The 22,629-nt window shown below is 43.7% G+C and overlaps 1 protein-coding gene across 3 annotated transcripts in view; it reads right to left on the minus strand.

The window, feature by feature from the left end:
• Positions 1-22,629, minus strand: part of ADAMTSL1 (ADAMTS like 1) — a 483,577-nt gene that overhangs the window by 114,356 nt on the left and 346,592 nt on the right. For all 3 annotated transcript variants that reach the window (XM_075316452.1, XM_075316459.1, XM_075316466.1), the window contains exon 16: positions 15,943-16,153. In XM_075316452.1, the coding sequence (XP_075172567.1) occupies positions 15,943-16,153 (211 nt within the window). The remainder of the gene's footprint in view (positions 1-15,942; positions 16,154-22,629) is intronic.

Below are 22,629 nucleotides of genomic sequence, written 5' to 3' on the forward strand. Positions count from 1 at the left end.
GTTCCTGCCGTCCAAAGGCACAGTGCGCCATAAACCAGGAATTGTGAGATAAACAACTTGAAACTGCACCCTTGGTGTTGCCTCTGTTATTTCATCTGCACTGCATAGACTTCCATCATTGCATAGACTTCCATCATTGCATAGACTGTAATAAGCACCAACAGTCGCCCCGGGGCACCGCTCCACCTGTGGGGAGCAGGACCATCCAAGCTGCCATTTCACCAGCCCCGGAGGCCCCATACAGCAGCAGCGGCTTAATAGCCGCAAACCACAGGTGGCGTCACGAATAATATAAACTTTAAGCACCCCCACTGAAGCCATATTAATTGACCCCACCAGGGCCACGGAGTCGGGCCCCGCCACCACTGATGACCCCCTGACTAGTCCAGCCCGGCACCGGGTGTCCCATAGCCCTGGGGTGGGCGAGTCAACTTTGGCGTCACGAACAGGATTTCGTGCCCAGCCCCCACCGGGTACTGTGTGCCTTTGAAAGGACTGTGTTTGAATTGTGCTTTACTGTGGTGAAAGGCCGCCATTAAAGAAACTGCTGAGAGCGGGAAGAAGGGGGGCGTGCCAGAGAAAGGAGCGCGAAGCTGAGCCCCACCTACGCTGCCTGAGAAAAGAAGCGCGAAAAAGAGGCCCCGCCCCCTTGTCAAAAGAAGAGCGCGAAGTGGAGCTCGCGATGCACAGCGGAGAAAGTAAAATGGAGTAACAGAAAACTGAGCGGCTGGCAAAAGTGACCCTAAATGCCAGACCAGACAAACGCAGGAATGTACTGGGTTGTGAGCGGAGCGGTGCCGGCTGTGATTGGCTGGGTACCCGTTTGGTGCTTGGCGCTTGTGCAGCCCCCGGCCCCGCCACCAGGAAAAAGGGTGCAGTAGAGTGGCGTGGTCGAGCTTCCAGCCAGGGTAGCAGCGAGCAGGAACCAGGCAGGAAGCATGGCCAAGCACCTGCAGCCGAGCACCCCAGGGAGCCGACAGATGGATCCCCTGCTAGACCTGCTCCGCGAGGAAGTGGAGCTGCTCACCCGGAGGCTGAGCGAAGTAAAGGCGGAGGTGGAGAAGCGGACCGAACATGAGGCTGGAGAGGCGAGTGCCGAGGAGGAGCAGGCAGCACCCGAGGTTGTGGGCCACCGAGAGCAGGCCGTCGTAGAACAGCCGGGTAAGCTGTACGCCGCCCCTGTCCGTTCAGACCCAGGGCACTATGAAGCGCCACTGCCCAGCCCTCCTGCGGGCTTGCAGGAGGTGTCCGCTGAACGCACCAAGGCCGCAGCAGGCCCAGCAGCCCCCGGCAGCGCAGAAGGCTCCCTGACCCCAGCGGGCCCCGATGATCTGGTGGGCCCCTTGCCAAGCCCTCCTACCAACCTGCTGGATGCGTACTCACCGGGGGTGAATTGGGATGCAGCTCCGGTCCGCAACCAAGGACTGGTCCGTCCCATACGCCCTGCCGAGACCCCGCTTGCGACCCACATCACCTGCGCACGCCAGCTGGAGCGGTTCCAGCAAGAACGGGAACTCTGGGAAGAGAAGCGGAGGGCCGTGGAGGCATCCATCCTGGCCTCCAAAGCACGAATCAGAAAGGCCCGTAAAGGATCCCAGGGCCCAGTGAGAAGGGGCCAGGTGATCGACTTCAGACAGACGGCGGGATGGGGCTTTATCCGGGAGCCCGGCCTGGGCAAGGATGTCTTCCTCTCCCGCCGTGACATCGAGGAGCACTTGACAAGAGGCCACCCAGGGCGCGACGTCCAGCCCGGCGACCTGGTGGAATACACGCGGCTGATGGGGAGCCGTGGCTGGTACGCCCTTAATGAGCATATCCTGCAAGAGGAAACAGCCCAGGAGGAGCCAGAATGGCGCCGCCGCCCTCTGCAAGCCAGCAGTCCCACGCAAGCCAGCAGCCCTCTGCAAGCCAGCAGCCCTCTGCAAGCAAGCAGCCCCACTCCAGAGCAGGCCCAGGCCGCAGTACCTTGCAGCAGTCCTGCCATAAGCACTCAAGAGTCGCAGACAATGATCTCAATGTACTATCTTCTGCCCAGGGCCCTGCAATGTCGGGACTCTAGCACAGAGATGTAAAGAAGAAGAAAAGAAGAAACAGAACTGTATAGTCCCTGTCTGCCCCTCATCATTCCTTCAAGACTTTCCTGCATTGCCCCACCCCCTTGTTCTTTTTTGAAGACGACACCCATTCCTAATGTCCTGCCCTCATGTTCTTTTCGAAGATGTCACCCCCCTGTTTATGTTTTACCGGGCCACTAGACTGGAATGTGGTCCCCTGTTATTTATGTATCATGTTTTAACCAGGCCACTGGACTTAGTGGCTGGTTTGTATCATTCACCCCCCCTAAGTTGAAAGTTGCAAAGACAATTGGTCCACTGAACTATGTGTGGTCAGATTCCCCCTGTATATATGTTGCACCTGTTGTGCCCCCTACCAGAATTCTGGTGGGAGTGCCCAAAAGACTCAAAAGTTTTATTCTTTTAAACTTTGTAATGTTCAAGCATATGCGCCTCCCATAAAGGGATGGAAAGTTTTTCCTATGTTCTTGTTATATGCATATATAAAAATTTTTGCAGTTCTTCCACTTTTCTTGTTGTTTCAGCCCGCAGACATGCTGGGATTCGCTGTGGGGGAGTGTGGCGACACTGAGGCTTCCGTCGCCACAGGAACATTGCACCCCAGCCGGAGGTGTGATGTCCCATCCTGGGTAAGGAAAGGAGTAAACGCCGGTCCACAGGCAAATCTGCACTACACCCATTGTTAGGCATATTTTGGGACCGGGGATAGTGGCAGCCACCCCCATGCTGTATGATGGGGGGGGCATAAGACCCATCCCTTCTCCCATTGGGTGGGGCCTAGCAACTGGGTGGGTGGGAGGAGCCAGCCGAGAGTAGAGTAGAAAGAGGAAGGTCAAGTGTAGTCAGTCTGAAGTTGAAGTTAGAAGTGAGAGTCACAAGTTGAAGTTAGAGTGAGAAGTAAGATAGAGTTTGGAGCTGAAGTAAGGAGGAGAGCTGAGAGGAGTAAGCAGAGTAGTGCTCTAGTCAGTCAGGAGCAAGAAGGAGAAAGTGACGCTTCCTGGTGAAGACCCTGGGACCCAGCTAGGTCCAGGTGACACCACAACCGAGAAATACAGAAGGGATTCCAGGGCCACTGAACCGCTTTCAAGCACAGGGCCTGTTCCACAGAAAGATCAGGTGGAGAGATCAAGCTGCAGACAGGGGACGGTCCCTAGAAACTGGAGGAAGAGAAGTCAATTCCAAAAGTAAAAACCGAGGTCCAGGGTGGCTGCAAGCGCCCAGGCCCACAGCCCACTGCAGAACCTCTGGGAAGAGGGTGAAGTTCCAGCTAGGCTAGCCCATTATCTGGAGGCTGTAGTGGAGGCCAAGCCAGGTTCATCCAGCAAAGGCAAGGCTTAGAAGACAGCTGAAGAGAGGAACACAATAGAAGGGTGCACCGGCTTTTATTCCCAGATCTACCCGGGATCAGCGGAGGTCCCTGACAGGGGGTTCCTGCCGTCCAAAGGTACAGTGCGCCATAAACCAGGAATTGTGAGTAAACAACTTGAAACTGCACCCTTGGTGTTGCCTCTGTTATTTCATCTGCACTGCATAGACTTCCATCATTGCATAGACTTCCATCACTGCATAGACTGTAATAAGCACCAACAGTTGCCCAGGGGCACCGCTCCAACTGTGGGGAGCAGGACCATCCAAGCTGCCATTCCACCAGCCCCGGAGGCCCCATACAGCAGCGGCGGCTTAATAGCCGCAAACCACAGGTGGCGTCACAAATAATATAAACTTTAAGCACCCCCACTGAAGCCATATTAATGGACCCCACCAGCGCTACGGAGTCGGGCCCCACCACCACTGAAGACCCCCGGACTAGTCCAGCCCGGCATCGGGTGTTCCATAGCCCTGGGGTGGGCGAGTCATAAGTCCTCAGTTCAGGCCACTGAGTATGCTCACACACTTAGTGCAGTATCTGAGGCTACGTCCAGTGAGGACTTCACTGGGCATGTCCGTGATGTGGCAGGGCCTGATAGGCTGGATAGCGTCAGGTGCCCTGATGATGTGGCCACTCCGGAGTGGCTTGTGGAAGCCTTCCCCTATGACCTGGCACACCATCATTGGTTCTCTGACGATAACTGGTAGGGCGTATGGGGCAGTGCTGCAGTTGTGTTATCAGTGACATGGCGGGTCCGGATAGGCCACTGGTGACATCACTGATGATGTGGCACTTTTCCATTGGCTCCCATCAGCGCTATCTTGTGTGACATGGTGTTTGGGGTGGACCTGAGGTATTAAAAGGTCCTGGAGAGCGCACCCTGGTATGCAGTCATCACACATTTGCTCAGAGAGCATTGGCAGCCATGACAGTCCTAGAGTCATTATACTGGAAGCGGTAGGTAGGATTAGGCATCCGGTGCCCGTCGCGCCAAGATTCACAGTGAGGAACAGTAGGGCTAGTCATCCGGCATCCCCTCCTACCATTCCTGTCTTGAGGTAGCAGTCACGTGGTGTGAACTGGGCTGTGCCTACTGTCCCATACGAGTATGGACAGCTACTCCAGGACTCCCTGTGGTGTTAACAGGAGAGGTCCTGCTTTGGGTGTGTGGGCCCTGTGCCGTTAACAGGGTTCACAAAAGTCCTTTTCCAAGTGACTTTTAACTTGGGTCAGGCTTATATTATTTCGGAGCAACCTAGGTCTGTATTATCCACTTGACCTTTGGGTTGCCAGCTGAAGTTTACCATCACTGTACGGTTGACCCCAACTGGAGATTGGGAGATTTACTACTTTTCCTAATTCACCAGTCCCCCCGTAACACACATTCCCTATAATTTGATACAACATTATTCCTTTAAATATTTTTTTGACTTGGCATAATCTAAAAAAATAAGTCTGAAAGACGTCCCCTGCTCGATCCTGCAATGCAATAACAGTTTGCGCTGACAAAAGTTAACTTAGTCATTTTTTCTGTTTTGTGTCATTTTTGGCAGAGTGGCTTCCCCTATAAAAAAAAGCTGCTGAAAACAAGATAAGCTTATTTTGCTGGCAGGGCTCCAGAAAACTAGCCCTCTTTAAATAAATAGCCCTTTACATTTATACTGCTTCTTCTTTATCATCTTGAAGGCTATAAGCTTTGATTATAATAAACTCATCTGCCAAAAAACAGAAAGCTTTTAAACTTATCCAGGCCTTTTCTCTCTCTTGTTCTCTTAGTTCTTCCTTCTTTAACTAGAGTTTCATTTAAAATTACATATAGCAAAATTGGTTAAAGATTGGTCTGTTTGTGGTGAATTTACATTTAATTAATTTTACAATAAAAAGAGAAGAATGATACATATGTTAAATATAGTTTTAGCATATGAAAGATTAAATAGAATCTGTAACAAGGTTTTTAACAGCATAACGTAGGGACAGAGATCCTGATTCCAGCGGTGTGTCACTTACTGGCCTGCGTAGTGTAGTCTTGATAAAATCACTGTTTAATTAGCAGGAAATTATCAATTGAGGACTATTTGGCGTGCTGCCTGGCAGTCCAGCTGATTCATAAACTTTGTATAACTGCTAGATCTGCAGCAGAGGAAATATTGATTTGATCAAAATGACAGCAATCAGTGATGCTGGAATTAGGGTCTCTGTCTCTACATTATGCTGATCTCAGATGAGGTATCAAAAACCTGCTGACAGATTCCCTTTAAAGCGACCCCCTTTCTTTTATCCTAACTAACATTTTCCTATTATACTTCTGCTATCTACCCTGCTCCTGTAGTCTTATCTCTAAGAAGTTTGTAAATAACTTTATTGTTGTTGTAACTTGGATCCTTCCAGCTGCAGACCGGAAATGCGACAAGCCAAGCAGGGCATGTCACTGGTGGGGGTGGCGTTGTCTCTCTGTGAGTGACAGCAGTTTGGGCACACATGCCTAGATCACACTTGACTCTCTCTCATTTGGCCTGATTCCTGTCTACAGCCAGAAGAATCAAAGCTACAACAACAATTGAAGTGTTTACAAACATCTTAGAGATCAGTTTACAGCAGCAGAGTGGATAGAAAAAGTATATTAGAAAAGTGTTAGTTAGGAAGAGTTAGGATAAAAAAAGGAGATTAAATTAGTAGTGGGAAGCCTCTTTAATAAAAGATGTATAGCAAAGATACAATGCCTTGTAAAAGTATTTGGCTCCTTTGAATTTTTCAACCTTTTCCCACATTTCAGGCTTCAAACATAAAGATAAAAATTTTAATGTTATGGTGAAGGATCAAGAACAAGTGGGACACAATTGTGAAGTTGAATGAAATGTATTGCTTATTTTAAACTTTTTTAAAAAATAAATAACTGAAAATTGGGGTGTGCAATATTATTCATTGCCTTTACTTTCAGTGCAGCAAACTCACTCCAGAAGTTCATTGAGGATCTCTGAATGATGCAATGTTGTCCTAAATGACTGATGATGGTAAATATAAGCCACCTGTGTGTAATCAAGTCCCCGTATAAATGCATCTTCTCTGTGATAGTGTCAGTGTTCTGTTTAAAGTACAGATAGCATCATGAAGACCAAGGAACACAACAGGCAGGTCCGTGATACTGTTGTGGAGAAGTTTAAACCGGGTTTGGATAAAAAAAAAAACCCAAAACTTTAAACATCCCAAGAAGCACTGTGCAAGCGATCATATTGAAATGGAAAGAGTATCATACCACTGCAAATCTACCAAGACCCGGCTGTCCATCCAAACTTTCATCTCAAACAAGGAGAAGACTGTTCAGAGATGCAGCCAAGAGGCCCATGATCACTCTGGATGAACTGCAGAGATCTACAGCTAAGGTGGGAGAGTCTGTCCATAGGACAACAATCAGTCATGCACTGCAAAAATCTGGCCTTTATGGAAGAATGGCAAGGAGAAAGCCATTTCTCAAAGATATCCATAAAAAGTGTTGTTTAAAGTTTGCAACAAGCCACCTGGAAGACACACCAAACATGCGGAAGAAGGTGCTCTGGTCAGATCAAACCAAAATCAAACTATTTGGGCACAATGCAAACAATATGTTTGGCGTAAAACCAACACAGCTCTTCACCCTGAACACACCATCCCCACAGTCAAACATGGTAGTGGCAGCATCATGGTTTGGGCCTGCTTTTCTTCAGCAGGGACAGGGAAGATGGTTCAAATTGAAGGGAAGATGGATGGACCCAAATACAGGATCATTCTTGAAGAAAACCTGTTGGAGTCTGCAAAAGACCTGAGACTGGGATGGAGATTTGTCTTCCAACAAGACAATGATCCCAAACATAAAGCAACATTTACAATTGAATGGTTCCCAAATAAATATATCCAGGTGTTAGAATGGCTAAGTCAAAGTCCAGACCTGAACTCAATCGAGAATCTGTGGAAAGAGCTGAAAACTGCTGTTCACAAACGCTCTCCATCCATCCTCACTCAGCACGAGCTGTTTGCAAAGGAAGAATGGGCAAGAATTTCAGTCTCTCGATGTGCAAAACTGATAGAGACATACCTCAAGCGACTTGCAGCTGTAATCGCAGCAAAAGATGGCGCTTCAAAGTATTAACTTAAAGGGGATGAATAATATTGCACGCCCCACAGTTGTGTCCCACTTGTTGTTGATTCTTCACCATAACATTTACATTTTTATTTTTATGTTTGAAGCCAGAAATGTGGGAAAGGTTGAAAAATTCAAGGGAGCCGAATACTTTCGCAAGGCACTGTATATGGTAGGTGCAATGTAATCTGTATGGAAAAATGAGAAAGAAGGCCTTTATGTGATATGCAGATGTAAATAACATCTATGTGGAAATAAGAACACATAAATGTAAGTTTTAATTCCAAACATTATACTACATGCAACCTTCGGCTGCAGTATACCTACAGATGTATCTGAACTTAATTTGCTCTTTGGCACTTTTTGATATTATGAGCTCTCTATATACAGCTTAAGAGTTTTAGTGATTTCATTATGTGTCACTTAAGATTTTCTATTATCTTCAGAGATACAGTGATATGTGAGCAAAACCTGACATTATAAACTATTGAAAAGTAAAAAGAAAAATGGATAGCTTCCATATATCTTTTATTGATTTAACATTGATTTCTTTTTAATCTCTTTTTAATGACCTTGTGGATGGGATTGATAGTAAAGTGTCAGTCTTTGCTGATGACACCAAACTATGTAGGATATTAAAAACTGACCTTGATAGTACAATATTACAAAATGATCTGGATAAGATGTCAGAATGGGCAGATACTTGGCAAATGAGATTTAATGTTGATAAATGTAAAGTAATACACCTAGGACGGAGTAATCCTATAGCTGCATATACATTAAATGGAAGTAAACTCGGGACTACAGAACAGGAGAAGGACTTGGGTATTCTTATTAGAAATAAGCTGAGCAGCAGCACTCAATGTCAAGCAGCAGCTGCTAAAGCAAACAAGATTTTAGTGTGTATAAAAAGAGAGATTAGATCCCGTGATCCCAACGTATTGTTACCCCTCTATAAATTACTTGTAAGCCCACATCTGGAATATGGGATCCAGTTTTGGGCTCCACATTTTAAAAAGGACAATGAGAAGTTAGAGTCAGTTCAAAGACGGGCAACAAGACTACTACAAGCAATGGAGGCCGCCCATATGACGAGAGGTTGAAAAAGGTAGATATGTTTACCTTAGAAAAAAGACGTCTCAGAGGAGATCTCATTTATATGTATAAATACACGTGTGGTCAATATAAAGGACTGGCACATGACTTATTTCTTCCAAAGACAATACTAAGGACCAGGGGGCACTCACTGCGAGTGGAAGAAAAGCGATTCCAACAGCTAAATAGGAAAGGGTTCTTTACAGTTAGAGCAGTCAGACTGTGGAATGCCCAACCACAAGACGTAGTAATGGCAGATACTATAACAGCTTTTAAAAAAGGGCTGGATGATTTCCTCAGTACACACAACATTGTTTGTTATAAGTGACTTAGGGACAAAATGTAGAATTGGTGGAGGAAGGTTGAACTAGATGGACCTAGGTCTTTTTTCAACCTAAGTAACTATGTAACATTTATTCCAACAAATGGGCTGAAATGCTAAAGGGGTTGTCCACTACTGAACAACTTCAACTGAAATTGGTTGATTAGTGGGGTTACAATGTGTGATATCCCCCCAATTGGCTGTGTCAAATCGAAAAGTGTGCAGATGTGCAGTACCTATAAAATTGATGGAGCTATGAAGCTCCGCAACTGAGCACTTTTGGCCGCTGACACTAAAAATAGTATATGTGCCTATGTGTATATATAGTAGATCTGCCTGTATATTTATAGATGTACAGTACAGACCAAAAGTTTGGACACACCTTCTCATCTCTAGAATAACAATTAAGAGGAGACTTTGTGCAGCAGGCCTTGATGGTAAAATAGCTGCTAGGAAACCACTGCTAAGGACAGGCAACAAGCAGGCAAGACTTGTTTGGGCTAAAGAACACAAGGAATGGACATTAGACCAGTGGAAATCTGTGCTTTGGTCTGATGAGTCTACATTAGAGATCTTTTGATCCAACCACCGTGTCTTTGTAGAAAAGGAGAACGGATGAACTCTACATGCCTGGTTCCCACTGTGAAGCATGGAGGAGGAGGTGTGATGGTCTCGGGGTGCTTTGCTGGTGACACTGTTGGGGATTTATTCAAAACTGAAGGCATACTGAACCAGCATGGCTACCACAGCATCTTGCAGCGGCATGCTATTCCATCTGGTTTGCGTTTAGTTGGACCATCATTTATTTTTCAACAGGACAATGACCCCAAACACACCTCCAGGCTGTGTAAGGGTTATTTGACTAAGAAGGAGAGTGATGGGGTGCTACGCCAGATGACCTGGCCTCCACAATCACCAGGCCTGAACCCAATCGAGATGGTTTGAGGTGAGCTGGACCAGAGTGAAGGCAAAAGGGTGAACAAGTGCTAAGCATCTCTGGGAACTCCTTCAAGACTGTTGGAAGACCATTTCCGGTGACTACCTCTTGAAGCTCATCAAGAGAATGCCAAGAGTGTGCAAAATAGTAATCAAAGCAAAAGGTGGCTACTTTGAAGAACCTAGAATATAAGACATATTTTCAGTTGTTTTACACTTCTTTAAGTATTTCATTCCACATGTTTTAATTGATAGTTTTGATGCCTTCAATGTGAATCTACAATTTTTAGAGTCATGAAAATAAAGAAAACTCTTTGAATGAGGTGTATGAGAAGGTGTGTCCAAACTTTTGGTCTGTACTGTATATATTTAGTATTTGTATATAAGTAGCTTTGTATGTTCCTGTATATATGTGTACAGACAGTGGCATGCAAAATTTGGGCACCCCTAGTCAAAATTACTGTTATTGTGAACAGTTAAGCAAGTTGAAGATGAAATAATCTCTAAAAGGCATAAAGTTAAAGAAAACACATTTTCTTCGTACTTGAGGTAAAAAAATATATATATTCATCTTTTACATTTTTAAATTAACAAAAAAGGAAAATGGGCCAATGCAAAAGTTTGGGCACCCTTCATGATTAGTACCTAGTAGCATTCACTTTGGCAGGTATCACAGCTTGTATATGCTTTTTGTAGACAGCTAAGAGTCTTTCAATTCTTGTTTGTGGGATTTTCATCCATATTTCCTTTGAAAAGTCTTCTAGTTTTGTGAGATTCCTGGCTAGTCTTGCATGCACTGCTCTTTGGAGGTCTAGCCCAGATTGTCAATGATATTCAGATCAGGGGACTGTGAGGGCCATTGCAAAACCTTCAGCTTGTGCCTTTTGAGGTAGTGTATTATGGATTTTCACATGTCTTTAGGAATATTATCCATTTGTAGAAGTCATCCTCTTTTCAACAGATGGTGTTATTTTGCCTCAATGATTTGTTGAAATTTCATTGAATCCATACTTCCCTCTGTTCCTGTGCCACTGGCTGCAACAAAATGCTAAAACATAATTAACCCACCCCCATGCTTAATATTCGGCGATATGTTCTTTTCCTGAAATTCTGTGCCCTTTTTTCTCCACACATCATTTGATCATTGTGGCCAAAGAGTTCTATTGTAACCTTATCATTCCACAGGACTTTTTTCCAAAATGCATCAGGCTGCTATAGATGTTCTTATGAATACTTCTGACGTGATTTGTATGGTGAGGATGCAGAAGAGGTTTTCTCCTGATGACTCTTCCATGAAGGCCATATTTGTGCAGGTATCGCTGAACACTAGAACAATATACCACAATTCCAGAGTCTGCTAAATCTTCCTGAAGGTCTTTTGCAGTCATGCAGGGCCTTAATTGTCAGTCTAAGAATTCTATGAGTAGCTATCACAGATATTTTGCTTGGTCTTCCAGATCTTATCTTGACCTCCACAGTTCCTGGTGACTGACATTTCCTAATTACATTTTGAACTGAGCAAAGGGCAACTTGAAAATGCTTTCCTATCTTCTTATAGTCTTCTCCTATTTTTTGGTCCTCCACCATTTTCATTTTCAAAGTGCTACGCAGCTGCTTAGAAGAACCCATGGCTGCTGTTTTTTGGCACAAGGCTACAGGTGGCTGGGTTTTTATAAAGCTGTGAAAATTTCATCACCTGACCTTTACTAGCAATTATAGTGAAAAAGCCATAACCATAACAGGCTAATTAAGGTCTGAAACCTTGGTCAAAGTTATCTGAGCATAAAAATCTCCAAGGGTGTCCAAACTTTTGCATTTGCCCATTTTCCTTTTTGTAATCTGTTAACTTTAAAAGATTCATTTTTTCTCCTAAAATACAAAGGAAATGTGTCATCTTCAACTGTATACCTTTAAGAGATAATGTAATCTTCAAGTTGCTTAACTGTTCACAATAACAGTAATTTTGACCAGGGGTGCCCAAACATTTGCATGCCACTGTATACATTATGATGGGGTTACTCCGCTTGCTGTTTGAGGTAGTACACAGGAACGCTTTCCATTAAAAAGACCAGTTGGTTTATTAACACACACATATCTATACCTATAGAAAAACAAAAAAAGAGTACTAAATATCCTCCACAATTTAAGATACTCACAGCAGGATAAAGAAGCGGTGAACTGCCCAGACAAAAATACTAATGCACTATTAGGATGCAGCCATACCCCCAATTGATGGAGGCATCACAGGTGCAAGAGGAGCAAATCACTCACACAACTCCAAAACATGGAGGGGGTGATTGCTGGATGATTAAATTGCACACTAGTGGCTTTCATAGGGCGCCGTTCACACTTACAGGTGCATAGTAACCTAGTCAGTAGCCTATTACACGCCCATACTATTCGACCAGACGGGCTGCCTGGTACTTATGTGCACCATATAGGGACGGGGACTCCATTATGCAAGTCCAAACATGAAGGGGCCTGGCTGCACCCGGTATAAAATGTTATGTGCAGAAAAATATATATACAAAATATCTGAGATATTAGTTGATATTATGGCCAAAATATGTACTATAAGGTGCCCATATGTACCGTGCATCCCGTCTGGTCGAATAGTATGGGCGTGTAATAGGCTGCTGACTAGGTTACTATGCACCTGTAAGTGTGAACGGCGCCCTTTGCAAGCCACTAGTGTGCAATTTTATCATCCAGCGATCACCCCCTCCATGTTTTGGAGTTGTGTGAATGATTTGCTCCTCTTCCAAATGTGATGCCTCCATCTATTGGGGGTCTGGCTGCATCCTGGTAGTGCTTTAGTTTTTTGGCCTGGGCAGTTCACCACTGCTTTATCCTGCTGTGAGTATCTTAACACACACATAAACCACACTTCTGGTTACATACAAAGACTCTTCCCGCTTAAAGGCACACAACACGATTTTAGAGTCTGCTCAACTAGCGGTATGATCGCATAGGTTCCGATACACTTCTCCTTAGAAGTATTTCAGTGGAGGTATCTTAGCCTCCACTCACTGACCCCGGTCAGAAGAACCAAACACTCTCTTCTCTCAGAGGATTCCTTCCAGAGGCGTCACAACCTCTACACACTATCCCGGTCAGGACAAGCTAATCCTCCTTCTCTCAGAGGATTCTTTTCTAGAGACAACATTGTCTCCCCACACTTACCATGTGTCAAACAATCAATCATACAATCATACCATATATACAGGCACATACACACATATGCTATATATATACAATTTGCACTCAAAAACGCATAAAAGCCATGGTAAAAACGTGTCTTGGGCGCACAGCCTTAGGCCCCCTTCACACGCATGTGTCTCTGTTACATGTTTGGCATTTTTCTCACGTAACAGAGACAGGTACACACGTAAACCTAGGTATTCCTATGGTTTAGGACACACGTAAGTATTTGTGCACGGAACGTGTGTCCGTTCCATACTTACGTGTGTCCGTGTGTTTCTCACGCCGACACGTCTGTTTTCTCTCCGGAATCACGGGTGTCACACGGAACGCAAACGTGTCACACATAAAACACATGGACCACACGGATGTGTTCCGTGTGACACGCACCGGAGAGAAGACGTGTCTGTGAGAAAATAAAACAAAACATTACTCACCTTCTCCTGCCCTCCTGTCTCTGCCGCTGCTGTCACTTGCTTGCCGCTGCTCATTATGTTCATTGAATATTCACTTCACTGTGGCTGGAAGCAGCAGCAGCGGGGAGTCGGCAGGACCGGAGACCGAAGTTCAGCACCATGGACAGCGACGCCAGGGACAGGTGAGCAGAAAGTTCCCGTTCTCCGTGTGTTATCACGGATAACACACGGAGAACACACGTAGCCCATAAACACGGGTCACACAGGGCAAAACGCACCTCTGACACGTCCGTGAAAAACGTGCGTGGTTTTTCACGGACGTGTGAAGGGGGCCTAAAGCTGTGTGTACTCAGTGTGTTTTGTCACATTTTTTAATGCGTTTTTGAGTGCAGTTTTGTCACAAAATTGCAAGCAAATCCTGATGCCAGCAAAATCAATGACAATCCTGAAGTGTAGTGCACACATTGAGTATTTTCTCCTTGCAGATTTGGTGCAGAAAATATTGTGCAGCATGTCAATTCTTTCAGAGTTTTTGCCTGCATTTTTCATCCAATGAATTCAAATGAAAACCACATGCAAAAATGCATGGAAAAATGCATGAAAAACATGGCAAAGAAGCTGTAAAAACATCATTGTATATGTGCACATACCCTTAAGGCTGCTTTACAAGCTGCAATATCGTTAGCGATATCGCTAGCGTGCATACCCGCCCCCATCGTTTGTGCGACACAGGCAAATCGTTGCCCGTGGCGCACAAACTCGCGCGGACCCATCACACTACTTACCTGCCTAGCGACGTCGCTGTGACCAGCGAACCGCCTCCTTTCTAATGGGGCGATCCGTTCGGCGTCACATCGACGTCACTAAGCGGCCGCCCAATCAAAGCGGAGGGGCGGAGATGAGCAGGACGTAACATCCCACCCACCTCCTTCCTTCTGCATTGGCGGCAGCCGCAGGTAAGGAGATGTTACTCGTTCCTGCGGTGTCACACACAGCGATATGTGCTGCCACAGGAACGACGAACAACATCGTCACAGCATTAGCAACGATAATCGAGATTAGGTGGGATGTCACCGATGAGCGATTTTGAACGTTTTTGCGACTATTCAAAATCGCTCATAGGTGTCACACACAACAACATCGCTAAAGCGGCCGGATGTGCTTCACAAATTCCATGACCCCAACGAGATCGCTTTAGCGATGTCGTAGCATGTAAAGCGGCCTTTAGTGTTATAATTGGTGCCTCCATTCTTCAGAAACTGAAGTTTATTTAAGTATACTAATCAGCATGCTCGGTGCACCCTCGGAGTGACTGAATGTCTCCGTACACCAATTTACCCACTGGTTTTTCATGTTCCACCTCCCTCACTAGTGATTGAAAGCTCTGGCTTGTTTGAGCATACTGTTTTTGCATCAGTCAAAGTAGCACTGTCAATCACAAGAGTGGAAGGTGGGGGACAGAAAACCAGTGGGTGGATTTGTATGTTGAGCCTCTTGGTCACTCTATGGAGACACTGAGCATGTTAATTAGCAGGTTTTATTAAACTACAGTTTTTACAGAGCATAAGTAATGATTTGAAGATCAAAGGTTTTTACAGGGGCTAGGTCCCCTACAAGACTATGCACCTAGTTTATACCGTCATTTCAAGCTGACAAATTCCATTAAAACCTAGAAAAAAATATTTTTAGAAGTTGAAAAATACACTACATATAACTTGATGACACCACATAACTTGAAGTTGATGACATGTTCCATCATCAACTGTCATCAAATATCTACCATGTCCAGCTATCAGTGTCACTGACTGCTCCACTGCTAGCTTACGTATGTGGTAGCAGAGATCTTTATACATTGGCATGTGACCAGTGTTGTCTATGAGGAGTATTGGCTGACTGACCCATTTCAATAGGTAAATCAGCCTCTTCTACTCTTATATATTGGCAAGAGGTGACTGGCTTAGCTATTAAAATTAAAAGTGCATTTCTATTTTGCATATTTATGGGATAGCCATCAGAAAAGTCATAAATGTTTAATAGATGTGGATCTTACCGATGCATCTCATGAACAGTAACACATCATGCACTGTTTTCAGTGGAGAGGTGGTTGGAAATCCTATACTAACAAATGAGAATTCCAATGATCCCTCCACTGATAGTGCAAAACATTAGGGGCCCATTTTCGATATACATGTAGGTACCACTGGTAAGTGGTACCACTGGTAAGTCTAATACAACTTTATGCCTCATCTTGTTGATATGCAATAAATGCATGAGATGGGAATATTACATGAGAATTTACATTAAAAGTTATTTTTTAGCTTGACTAATTCCCATTTAGGCTCATTTGCAGACAATGATAAATAGACTTTACCTTTAGATATTTTAGATTAAACTACCAAGTCTTTGAATCTTACCGGTTTCCATTCTGCAGGGTACCATGCTGGTGGGCAGTCAAAGCGATTACAGGCCTGCACCAAAGTTGGTTTAGGTTGTTTGCAGAAGTCATCTCCTAAGACCACAGTTTCATTTGTCTCTCGCGATAGAAGATGAGAACAAAATATATCTCTGGTTTGTAATCCCACTCCACAAGTTAAGCTGCATGAGCTCCAGTTTCCAATTTCCCACCTGGTTAAGAGACAAAAATGTATTCCAATCAAATATTTCCTTTTGCTTACGATTAGAAGCTTAATTGAAAAGATCATCCAAACACAAGTTCAGAAACCATAATCATTTTGTAGCTTAGGCAAGTAGGTACAACTGTAAGTCTGTTGTATATTCCAAGAAGCACAATATGCTCTCCTTATGGCCAGATTCAGCTGGGCTTATTTCTTGGTCCACAAAGACAGAATGGCTACACATCTGACTACCTAAGTTACGGCCTCATATGTATCTGTGAGGCTACAAGTTCAGATCAAGAGCCCTGCTGTCAGTCCAGGCTTTTCAGTTCATATGTGGATTGCGAAATATACCAGTCTGAACCTAGCCTTTCTCTTTATCCATGGAAGATCACAGAGAGGTTTCTCCATCAATACATTATTTTCTGTAAGAGCAGTGAGCTCATGAAACCCTCTACCAGATGAATTTAAAAGGGTTAAATACTTTTCTTCAATGATAGAATTTTACAAGTCATGTGTATTGGATTGCTTACATGGTTTACTGACCATGGCATTTATTCTTATTTCTATAAGTTTCTATATATATTTTGAGTTGTTTTCCTTGGTCTGGATCTTTATTAGACAAAACACAGAACTTGATGGATGTTTGTCTTTTTCTAACCTTACTATGATTATTTACACCTTGTTCAAATTAAAACATCTTTACCATACCACTAAGCACCTGAAACCAAACCCTTCAGACATTTGCCAGTACATGCTTACACACCTTAATCTAATACTTTATCCCACAAGGTTCTATCAGCACTTACAAAACTAGCAAAACTGATCTTTCTTCAGCCTACCTTGAAAAACCATGACCTGCTTTATCACAGAAGTAGATATTTGTAGGCTAAACACCAAAGAAGCGAAACGTACATTGAGGTGCTTGGCCCAGCTCCAGTCCCACCATGTCGGCAGGAAATAATTAGGATCATGTTACTTATGAAGCTTTTTACTTATTGGTTTATGCATTCACTACTAGTTTTGGTTACACTCTTTTCTACTATTGATTACATCTAAGGATTTACCTGTACATCCCACTGGATGTATATATTATACATGATTAAGACTGGGCTTAGTACTTCCTGCTATGTTTTTGGGCATCTCTTTCCAGTATGGTCCTGTTGAGATTTGTGGAATTACATGTACAATATTGTGATTTTTTTTACACATTTATTAATAAAGAATAAATCATGTTTTACCTTGTATATTTTTTTGAGGGAAGGGGGTGGTTTTAAGGTTCTATATATACAATCTTTAATGAAGATTCTGAAAAATGTGATTTGAAATAATATGTCTGACCTTTGCATAGGTAATAGATGCTTGAAACTGGTTCTGGTTTCATTCTAAAACTTCTATTAATGGTATATTTACACTCCTATTTACTTACGTAATCTAATTTAAAAACGGAATGAGAGAATGGAAAAGCTAATAGAAAAAGCTATCGGTCAACGTTGAAAACTAATAAAGAAAACTTTACCTCACAATGAAAATACTGAGCTTAATTCCTCTTCAAATTAATCTAAACAGAAAATGTTACACCACATATATCAGAGTCATTCTGAAGTATACCCAATTATAAAACAATTTGTTGGTGTGACTCCCATGAAATAACTGAAAGATTAGGCAAGGAAACAGATAGTTGACGTCTTTTACAAACTGGTGGTCATGACTTTCATGACAGGTCCAATTCTTATCACTGCCAGATAGAAATTCCATATCAATGAGAAATTTTCTTTCTAGAAAGAAATGTAAAGTGGAATAATCATAGCCAGCCTTATCACCCAGAGTAAGTGTCATATTTGGGGGGTCCAAAAAGGAGCGAATAGCCTAAAAATGAGCAGCGTTCATGCCTATTAATCTTTCACATATGTGTGCACTAGTGAACTTAGCACTTCTTTCTTGACAATGTTCATTTAGGTGACTAGGAACATGTGCAGTGAATAAGTAAACATCAGGATTAGAATGGAGGAAATTGCAACCAATTCTACAAATGGATTAGAGTAATTTCACAATATAATGGTGAAGACTTGACAGTGCGCACTGAAATGTATAATGAAATAAAGATAACGCCAGTAAAAAAAAGCAAAACTGTGATCTCATGGTTGAAAGTAGATTAGGTAATGGAACTGTGATGGGTTAGTGCATTGTAAAAGGAGATTATTTCAGATAAAGCGCACCATTTAGATCTTCAGTTCCAATCCCGAGAGGCTATTTACAATTCATTGCGGCCAAATTTATTCTACAACAGAATCTCACTGAAAGGAGATCCGTGATTTGTGGGCAACATTATGACTGTATGAGACAAAAAGATTGGGCAAGAAACTTCACAAATTGGGAAAAGTAAAGAAAGACCTTAGCTCTACTAAAACAGAAATATATTTTTAGTAAATGTCAACAAAAACAAGAACAAAAATCATGTAGTGCATAATTCACACACTACGCGCCATGAACATTATGCAATAGATCGATTCTCGTGTTGTACTTTTATGTGGTTCTTCCAAAAACTCACTGATTTTGTAAGTTATGCCAAGATTTGATATCTAAAGTCTTTGTCCTATTGTAATAACATACCAGGGGCAGACACTGACAGTGAAGGGCACTTAAGCAGGACATTTGTCTGCCCCCACCCACCCCAACTGCGCAAACCAGAAGAATCTTTTTGTTTTCCCTTTTTCACATGCTTAGTTTTAACATCCATACCTTTTTGTAATTATATGTAAGCCTCATTATGTGAAATGTTTCATTGTGAGATTATAGGTAGGTTTTTTTAGGGGCCAAACATGTATGTAAGCATTACAACACACATTAACATAAAATCACAACACCAAAAGAGCTAGATTTGAGGGATTTTGTCGATTTGGACATGGTTTTGGCTGCCATGAGTATATGTTAAATTACAAAAATCAGAATTAAAAGTGATTTAAGAAATGTTATGTACCCCAAAATGGTACCAATAAAAATTTCAACTAATTCCAGAAAAATCAACCACTTATACACCTCTGTCAGCAGATAAATAATAAAGATATGGCTTTCAAACTATCGCGATGCCCAAAATGTATTTTTTGCAAAAAAAAAAATTGGTTTTATAGAGTGTAAATGTGGCACCCCTGAGGCTTCAGTCGCCACAGGGTACTGCACCTCACTTAAGGTGCGGTACTTATCCCAGGTCCAGAGGAGGTCGGTGCATGGATCACATCAATTTCATTCAATACACACCGAAGGTTGAACTCACCACCTGAGACCGGGCTAACGTCGGGTGTTAAGGTTGCTATCCAAACACAGGGGTTTCCACCCATTAGCAACAGGAACCCAGGGGAGGAGCAGCCATCAGAGGGGAAAGGAGTCACACACACATGGGGAGTCGAGATCCGGGAGGCGACAGGACAGGAGCTCATCACCGGTAGCTCCTGTAGGACAAAGGAGAAAACATGGTTGCTGAGGGGAGAGCTTCATTGCTCCCTCAGAACCAGCAGGGTGCAGAGTCCTAGGGTGGAACATACTCTATGTTGGACCACCAGAATCTGCCGAACAGGGGAATTCCACATCCGTCTGGCTACCACAAGATCCCGGAGCACAGTGGCACATAGGGTCCGGAGTCATGATTACAGTCAGGCCCCACAGTACATCCGCGCCACCAGCCGAATTATAACAGAGAGAATAGGAGATAGGTGATAATACCGCGCCAAAGATCACTTCTGGAACCGTAAGATTAACGTATCTTTATTGGCATAGGTCTACGCGTTTCAGGAGCTCTGCTCCCTTCCTCAGGACCATGGAGAACCAAGAGACATCAAATCAAATCAAAAAAGTGATTTGATGTCTCTTGGTTCTCCATGGTCCTGAGGAAGGGAGCAGAGCTCCTGAAACGCGTAGACCTATGCCAATAAAGATACGTTAATCTTACGGTTCCAGAAGTGATCTTTGGTGCGGTATTATCACCTATCTCCTATTCTCTCTGTTATCTGCCATCGGGTGGCTGCAGCCGGGATCAATACTATACATGCGATTAAAGGGGTTGTGACTTGCACAACTTTATCTGGTGAGTATTCACTCCCCCCTCCTCACCCCACATTATTGGGGTAATACCCTATCTGCGCTTTTTTTCCACAGCTTCGTACCAGCCGAATTATAAGACCCGTGGTCCCCAAGTAGCTTCAGGCCACTGGGATCTAACACCAAAGGCCCAAAGGGGAAGGGCATACAGACTACCACACGGTACTAGCCTCCGAAGGATCCGTGATCGGCTGGAGCTCATTACGGCGCAGACCGGCACCTCTAGGCAACCCACAGACAGTGAGGAAAGACCTTTGATCTAAGAGAGAGAGATAAGACTGTGGCACTAAATGGTATTTTTTTTAGCCTTGTTTAACCTAATAAATTGTTTCTAAAAAATGGCATGGGGTCCACCTATTTTTGATAACCAGCCAAGGTAAAGCAGATAGCTGGGGGCTGATATTATCAGGCTGGGAAGGCCGCCTTAGAAGTGGCACATCCATTAGATGCACCAATTCTGGCTCTTTGCCTAGTTCTTCCCGATTTCCCTGGTGCAGTTTCAATCATTGTAATATTTTTGGGGGCTAATGTCAGCTGGCATCAAGCCCTGGTCTTAGTAATGGAGAGGCGTGTATCAGACACCCCCATTGCTTAACCAGTAATCCAAAAAAACCCACACACACAGGGAAAAAAATACCCTGCAGTTGTCTGCTTTACCTTGGCTGCTTATCAAAAATAGGGGGAATGCCTTGTCATTTTTTTTTCATTCATTCATTCATTCATTCACTTATTTATTTATTAACCAGTACTGACAGATATCTATGTGCCTTGTGTGTGTAGTGACATGAAATAATAATCTCACAATCACTGGAATATATGGAAGCATTCCATAGTAATTACCACTACATGTCAATTTTGAAAAATTAACCTGGTCAGGAAGGTGAAATATGCCTTTGAGGGGAAGAGGTTAAAAGAAATCAACTATTAATGACTCTCCATTTTTATTTTTTCAGACAAACTTTGACTTCTTTCATTTCATATGACCAAATGCAGATAGTAGTATACTCTTGCTGTTTCTAATGATAACAGAAACCATTAGGAACCAAAGAAATATGGAGAAAGTTGTAATGAAATAAGGAGCACATCCTTTCTTAATTTTTATCTGGATCACACACTCAATGGATACTGTTCCAGGCAGTTGAACCTAAGAGACTTACACAAGTGTTTTAGGTTCTGTGCTGCAGCTGTGTGTTCTGCACAATATTCCAACTTATTATGAACTGACCTATCCATTCCAAGGCTTACAACTAATTTGTAACATGTTACTCTTTAATGATTTAACAAAAGAGAAGCGCGACTTCAATCTGCTTGTAATATTCAGAAAGGGTATTAGACATTGTACATACTGTAGTTACTGAATGTAAATAGTATATCATGTACTCTGCTCTCAAAACAAAATTTTCTTCCAAAGGTTGCCTACATTTAGATATAGCACCATACTTCATTTTAATAAAACACCATAAATCCTTTAAAGGGAATCTAACTGTAGGATCAACCCTCCTAAGCTGTCTATATGGGTAAGCAGGTCCGAGTAGGCTGAATAAAATGATACTTTGATATCTGTGATCTCTTATTCCAGAGAAATCCACGTTTTCTTATATGTTAATGAGCTGTTAAAAGCTATGCCTCAGACACTGATCTGCATGATACTCTGCCTTCAGAGCTTATCTTAAATAACTGGCAGAGATACCAGTGTGATATCTGACATAAGCTCTTGTAACGGGGGCAGGGGGCGCCTCAGGGGGTGTAGTCGAGTACCCTTGCCTTGTGGGCCGCAGGCTAAACCCCGGCCCGGCCGTCACTTGCAAAACAGGTGTGTTGTTGGGGCAGAGTGTGGATGCATGGGGCCCATTCATGACAGCGTTCCTTCTGTGCGCTCCAGCTCCTTCTTCACTTTCAGGAAAGAGACAATTGCAGGCAGCGGGTAAACCAAACACCGTTTTCTTAAACAAAGCTTCCATCTTTCTGTTTGCAGCAGTCTTACTTTAGTACGTTACAAGTTACAAGTCCTTTTCTACAAAAACGGTTTCCTTTTTCTCTACGGGCACTTTCCTTTGCCTGCAGGGGCCAATTGTTATCCCCCTAGCAGTGGTACTCCTATCCCGATTTTAGTCCAGCCCTTTCCCAGGGATTTGTATTGAACTAGGGGATGGCTCCAGTACTCACTACCGACTCCGGATTAGCTCCAACTTCTCCGCTCCACTGCCACAGCACCCACTCCTGCACTCTGCCCCGGCACTTCTCCTCAGCTCACTCTCCTGTTACATCTCCCAGCACACTGCCCTGCATTCAGAGCCCAACCCCCCTTCTCTTCCCTCCTAGGCTGCCCTGCCCCTTCCTTCCCTGTCACTGTTACCAGGGGAACCACTCACTACACTGGCACCTAGGGGG

Source organism: Anomaloglossus baeobatrachus, chromosome 1 (genome assembly GCF_048569485.1).
Source record: "Anomaloglossus baeobatrachus isolate aAnoBae1 chromosome 1, aAnoBae1.hap1, whole genome shotgun sequence".
Classification (NCBI taxonomy): Eukaryota; Metazoa; Chordata; class Amphibia; order Anura; family Aromobatidae; genus Anomaloglossus; species Anomaloglossus baeobatrachus.